Source organism: Myotis davidii, unplaced genomic scaffold (genome assembly GCF_000327345.1).
Source record: "Myotis davidii unplaced genomic scaffold, ASM32734v1 scaffold284, whole genome shotgun sequence".
Lineage (NCBI taxonomy): Eukaryota > Metazoa > Chordata > Mammalia > Chiroptera > Vespertilionidae > Myotis > Myotis davidii.
In genome coordinates this window covers 1,972,438-1,979,374 of record NW_006295261.1, presented here as the reverse complement: position 1 = coordinate 1,979,374, position 6,937 = coordinate 1,972,438, and the positions used below count along the sequence as shown (strand labels likewise).

Below are 6,937 nucleotides of genomic sequence, written 5' to 3'. Positions count from 1 at the left end.
AAATATATATATTTTATTGATTTTTTACAGAGAAGAAGGGAGAGGGATAGAGAGCCAGAAACATCTATGAGATCGATCAGCTGCCTCCTGCACGCCCCTTAGTGGGGATGTGCCCTCAACCAAGGTACATGCCTTGACTGGAATCGAACCTGGGACCCCTGAGTCCACAGGCCGATGCTCTATCCACTGAGCCAAACCAGTTCAAGAACATATTCAATTTACTTTAGAAGCCGAACCTCTCTTAATCATGTGACTTGTTTTGTGTGTCTGTTAAACTATATTATCACATAAGCATTGCTACTATTGAGACAGACAGTGACAGTTGATTCAGGTCATTTGAATGTCCACTGTCTGTTTTAATTTGTATGTTCATTTTGACTGTCATATGCTCAATCTTCACTGGAAGTCATGAGAACCTATTATTTTTGCCTGTTCCCTCCTTCATGTTGGAAATATTCTTTTTTACCCAGAAGGACCTTAACTTTGATGTAAGGGATTGTTTCTGTTGCCAACTTTTTTCTTCCTTGCCAAGTAAGAGAGTTGTGAACTCTTCAGTGATGCCTTCCCCAGGATATTTGTAGATGGGGTTGGGAAAAGTCATTTCATCCCCGACTTTTGCATGTCAGGTGCCCAGGTGCCGCCTGGCCTGTGCCCCGGCTCTCCCTCCCTCCGATCGCCATTGCAATCATGGGCCGCAGGCCAGCCGGCAACCCCAGCCCCTGGGGGTTTGGAGGTTGCCGCCATCTTTCTTGGCAGTTAATTTGCATATCGCCCTGATTAGCCAATGAAAAGCTAGCGGAGGTCTTTTATTAGATAGGCCTTCCTTTCCCCTGGCTGTTGGCACTGGTTTTCCTCTGGCACCTGGGACCGAGGCTGTTGCTCTGGCTGGGCTCAGACCTGAGCCGGCTCCGGGCCATGAGGCTTTCACTGTTCCATCGGCCCCGGGGCTTTCTCTGCTCCGCCGGCCCCCGGGCCGTCAGGCTTCGCTCTACTGCTTGGAGCCTACATATGCAAATCAACCACCATCTTTGTTGGCCGTCAATTTGCATATCACTCTGATTAGCCAATGGTGGGCGTAGCGAAGGTATGGACAATTTACATCTTTGTCTATTATTAGGTAAGATATTGATACTCTAAAGTTAGAGGAATGGTGGCAGTTTAACTCTGAAGGTACATGGGTTCATACACAGTTTTTCTCATTATTTTTAGGTATTATACCACTAAATAACAGGAACTGAATGCAAAGTATACTAACAATACTAACAGTTGATTATATCAAATCGAAGAGTAAATAATATATTTAATCTAATGTTCAGGGTTCTCTTTTCTTTTAAAAGTTAAGAAATAATTATGTTTTTATTTGTGGAATTTAATGTCTTTTCAAGTAAGCTCGTATTTTTAATACAATACTAGTGTTTTGATTTGAGTTGCATAAGTTTTGAGTGTAATGTCCTTAGTCCAATTTTGTCTAAGCCATGTTATCATCAATGTGCTATTTTGCATAATGTGAGGATTGTGAGGATGTGTTTAATGCTTTACAGCACAATTGTTTTTATTGCTATAAACATTGCATACTTCATACTGAATTACATATACGTGTAACAGCAAGTTAATTCTGTATATCCCAAATTAAATAGTTAAGATAGCTCTTGGAATTTTTTTGTTAGAAATATGGAAATGGTTAGGTTATCCCTGATAGTTTTCTTTGAAGGTCTAAACTATTTTATTAATTTTTTTTAATTTATTCTTTTTGCTCAAATCACACACTAGGGAAGTATGTGGTCATTTTTTTTAAAAGGGTACAGACAAGTAAAAAGTAAAATTCTTTTATTTCACTCTTGATTCCCACTGTTAATAACTTGGGTTTGTACATACTGAAAATTTTTGTTTGTATTTTTGCAAATGCATATTTAAAAAATAAATCAACTTAGATATATACCATGTGTGTGTCTTTGCAGTTTGCATTTTTCACTAAATATAATGTGGATATCTTTCTGCATCCATATTTGCATTAATCCAGTAAATATTTTTAAGTACTTTATATTTAAGGCTCTATTCTAGATGCAAAGGATAGAGCAAGGAATAAAATAGGGTCCTTGCCCAATGAACTTACATTCAGGTAAGGGAAGCCAATAAGCAAATTGGGGGGAATAGTCACTATTGATATGTTTTATAAAGGTAAATAGTAAAGGCTTAAAGAGATAAAAACTGGGGGGACAGAATGAGCAGGACAGGTTTATTTTGATAGTCGTGGTATAGACCTTTATATGAAGATCAACTTACTTTATTCTTCAGGTAGCTATTATTTCATAGTATTATTTATTTAATGATTCTGTTGGTGATCATATGGATTTATTTTTTCTGTTATCAATATTGTAATGAACACCCTTGTACATATATTTTTGCTTATGTAGACGTATGAGTATTAGTGTGGACTGCATTACAAGAAGAAAAATTGCATTTTTAAATGTTACTTTTTGGTTCTGCCAAATTATCCTCTGAAACATTAGATATCTGTTAATAGGTGAAAAATAATACCTCATTTTAATTTGTATTTATCTGATTCCCAGTGAAGCTTAGCATATTGATTGATCATTTACAATTTCTCATATAAATTGCCTACTCATTTTACCCATTGTGTGGTTTGTCATTTTCTTACTGAAATTTTAGGCTTTGTTTATAATTCGGTTTATAATATATACATTATATTTCATAATTTTTTCTGACCTGTCAGTTGTCTTACTTTATATAGTCAATGGATTTTTCATTTTTATGCAGTCAAAATCTGTCGGTCTTTTCCTACCTAGCTTCTAGGTTTTGTATCTTTTAGAAAAAAACCTTCTTATAGTAATTTAGTCTCTTATATTTTCTTCTTTTTTAATTTTGTTTCTAGTAGAATTTATTTCATCTGGAAATTTTAAAAAATATATTCTGTGGTAGGGACTTTACTATTTTTCCAAGTATCATAGTCATTCTTCCAAAATAATTTATTGAACAATATATCTTTTTGCCCATTGACTTGAAATACTACCTTTATCATATTTTAAAAGCCCAAATTATATGTATTCCAGACTTAATACTTTGTTTTGATTATTGTCATTTTATATTAGACATCTGGTAGGGCACCCCTCCAATTGTTTTTTCAAATTTTTTTTTGGCAATTTCTGTGTATTTTCTCTTCCAGATGAACTTTAGAATCAACATGTCAAGTTCCATTAAAAATCCCTTTGGGATTTTGATTGGAAGTGCATTGAATTTACAGATTAATTTGGGGAGAATTGACATCTTTACACTATTGAATCTTCCCATCCAGGAACATGGTATGCCTCTCCATTTATTCAGGTGTTCTTTTATGTCCTTTAGTAAAGTTTTAAAGTTTTGTGTGTTTTTTTCATGTAGGTCTTATACTTTTCTCGTTAGGTTTATTCCTGGGTATTTTATAGTTTTTGTTATTGTGAATTACATCTTCCATTTTACATTTTATTTTTCAATTGGTTATTGCTAGTCTATAGGAAATCTATTGGTTTTTGTATGTTGATCTTACCATTTACTTAGTTTTCAAGTAATTCTCTTGAAATTTCTAGAAGGATGATTATGTTTTCTGAAAATGATAGCATTTAGTTGTCTCCTTTTTTTAATATTTATAGTTCTCTAAGGCTTTTTTTTTGTTTTGTTCTTTCTGGTCATTTTGTATTGATTAGGTTTCCAGATCTATTCATTAATACTTCTCATTTGGGCATCTTTCCTGACTTAAATGGAATGGTTCTAATTTTTAAACTTCTATATTTATTTATACTTTAGATTTCTGGTAGACTGTATTATCAAGAACAGCAGTTTTCTTCCTGGCTTAATAAGTATTTTCATTGTTATGGGTATTGTGTTTTGTCATGTGTTTTTAATGAAATGATACATATTCTTTTTTCACCTCTAATAATTTAATGTCAGGAATTACATAATACATTTACTTAATATTGATCATGATGTTTTCATTTTTAATATTTATTCAGCTAGTGTTTATTTGGATATTGTATTTTGCTAGGAACTTTGCTTCACACTGGTGAGAGCTCTATATCTGAATGGTTCCTCTCTTTTTATATATATATGGAGAAGAGAGAAAATAAGCAAGTATCCAAGAACAATATAATTTTAGGCTGTGAGAGTTTTGTGGAGGAAACAAACAGGATGGTGTGGTAGAGAGGTGAGGAGAGAACCTTCTTTTATAGTATCATTTGAGAAGATAAAATATAAACTATGACCTGAAGAAAGAAAGAGGAAGGAAGGAAGAAAGGAAAGAAGGGAGGGAGGGAGGGAGGAAGGAAAAAGTAAGGAAGAAAGAAAGAAAAAGAGGGAAAAAAGAAAAGAGGAAAAGCATTCCAGGCAGGGGAAGATAACTATTTCTTTATATACAATTAACTAGAGGCCTGGTGCACGAAATTCGTGCACTGGCAGGGGGAGGGGGCATCCCTCAGCCCAGCCTGCACCCTCTCCAATCTGGGACCCCTCAGGGGATGTCCGACTGCCGGTTTAGGCCGGATCCCTAAACGAGCAGTCGGACATACCTCTCACAGTCCGTGACTGCTGGCTCCCAACCACTTGCCTGCCTGCCTGATTGCCCCCTAACCACTCCCTTGCCAGCCTGATGGATGCCTAACTGCTCCCCTCCGGCCTGGTCACCCCTAATTGCTCCCCTGCCGACCTGGTCACCGCTAACTGCTCCCCTGCCGGCCTGGTCACCCCTAACTGCCTTCCCCTGCTGGCCTGGTTGCCTCCAACTGCCCTCCCCTGCCGGCCATCTTGTCACCACATGGGGGCGGCCATCTTGTGCAAGGGCGTGACAGTCAGTTTGCATATTACCTCTTTATTATATAGGATTGTCTTTCTGAGTATTCTCTTTATCCCCTTTCTTGTTTGTGTTGTATGATATTCTTTTATATAACTGCCAAATTTAATTTTCTAATGATTTAAGTTCTTGTTTAGTGTTTGGTTTTTTTTCACCATTCCTTTTCAGGTTTGCTAATAGACTTATTTAGGCTAGTGAGTTTTCTCATTTGTTTTCTGGAATTTGTAAATAACCTAATACTCTCTTCCTTTTCAAGGGTAGATTTGTGACTACCCTTAAGATTTCTTCTTTGGACATATTCTGTTATGTTTTAATGTTTTCTTTAGTTAATTTTTGTAGTTCTTTTTCTTAGAAAACCATTTCGCTTAGAGTTTCATATTTACTGATTTATAGTGTTAGTTTTCAAACTTTAATATTGTTTCTTTCTCTCATTTTCATCATCATATTTGCCAAGGCTTGTCTCTTTCTAGACTTACCCAAGAAACAGTTTTTGGTTTTATTAATTCTGTGCCCCTTTAGTTTTTTCATTTCTATTTTTATTATAAATTATAATTGATACTAGAGGCCTTGCGCACGAATTCGTGCACAGGTGGGGTCCAGCCGGCCCACCTCTATCGGGGCCAGTTGGGAGGGGATGCAGGAGGTTGGCCGGCCAGCCCCGCCCCTTGTTGAACTCCAGTTGAGGGTACAATTTGCATATTAGCCTTTTATTATATAGGATAGTTTGGTTGGTATTTTATTTTTGAAGTGTTTTATGTATTTTAAATGTTTCTAATGAATACATTTAAGGTTGTGTTCTAATGAATACATTTAAGGCTCCTTAAATTTTTTCTTTAAGGACAACTATGGCCAAGTCCCATAGGAGATATGCTCACAATTTAAATTTTCATTTCCACTGTACTCTGAGAGTTAATTGGTAGACGTTTTTTTTTAATTTTCAAGTAGAATATCTTTTTATTGTTAATTTTTAGTTTATTTTAGCTCTGTAAACCAAGACTATAATCTGTGTTATTTAATTTACTGAGTCTTTCCTTTGCTTAAGGTATGGTCAGGTTTTTATTTTCAAAGACTGTATATTTTGTATTCATAATATACTAAGTTCCATGTCAGTATGAAATAGAAGTATAGTTTACCAATTTATTTCTGAATCTTTCATATCATTGCATAACTACATTTGTTTTCTTTTTAATAAAACAAGATAAGATTTTCTACTCACTTTTATAGTAGCTTGGTCTTTTTGCCTTTGGTCTTTTTCCTAATATTGAAAGTTATGCCATAGATATTGTATTTTCTTATTATCCTCCATCCCACCCCTTGTCTTTAGCTGAATTTACTGAGTTTCCTTGATTTTGTTTCATTTCTAGTTTGAAACTATGTGTTTTTTTCCAGTTCTTCTGTAGGCATTAAATTGAATTAAACAGTATTTATAACTAGTTGCTCCCTTTCTCTGAAAGTAGACTTTTGGCATTATTTTATTCAGTCTTGGCTTTCCTATATTTAGGTAATCTGACATTTTAGTAATATGTTTATTATATTGTAATATGCTTTAAATTTTCTAATTTTTAGGTATCACATTTAATTTTGTTTTTAATATATTTTTATTGATTTCAGAGAGGTAAGGAGAGGGAGAGAGAGAGATAGAAACATCAATGATGAGAATCATTGATCTGCTGCCTCCTACAAGCCCCCTACTGGGGATGAGCCCACAGCCCTGGCATGTGCCCTTGACCGGAATTGAATTCGGGACTCTTAAGTCTGATGCTCTATCCACTGAACCAAATTGGCTATGGCAAGGTGTCATTTTTTATTAACTACCTGAGATGTTAGAGATAAGGAGTAATATTCTAGCTTCTTTTGTATCTGCTTAGTCTTGTTAATCCACCGCTACCCTTTTTATTTTTGGAGTAATTTTTTTTTTTTCAATTGAATCTTTATTGTTCAGATTATTACATTTGTTCCTCTTTTTTCCCCTCATAACTCCCCTCCTCCCAGTTCCCGCCCCACCCTCCGCCCTCACTCCCCACCGTCCTCATCCATAGATGCACTATTTTTGTCCAGTCTCTTCCCGCATCTCACAAACCCCTTTCCCACCCAAGA

General features: G+C 35.5%; 1 protein-coding gene across 5 annotated transcripts in view; it reads left to right on the top strand.

Moving 5' to 3' along the window:
* Positions 1-6,937, top strand: part of ANKRD17 (ankyrin repeat domain 17) — a 170,723-nt gene that overhangs the window by 52,241 nt on the left and 111,545 nt on the right. Inside the window, exon 1 of one of the 5 annotated variants that reach the window (XM_015567936.1) lies at positions 3,185-3,320. The exons of the other annotated variants lie outside the window; for them this stretch is intronic. Coding sequence (XP_015423422.1) covers positions 3,318-3,320 — 3 coding nt within the window. The 5' untranslated portion in view covers positions 3,185-3,317. Of the gene's footprint in view, positions 1-3,184; positions 3,321-6,937 lie in introns of those variants that run through there. 5 annotated transcript variants of the gene reach the window in all.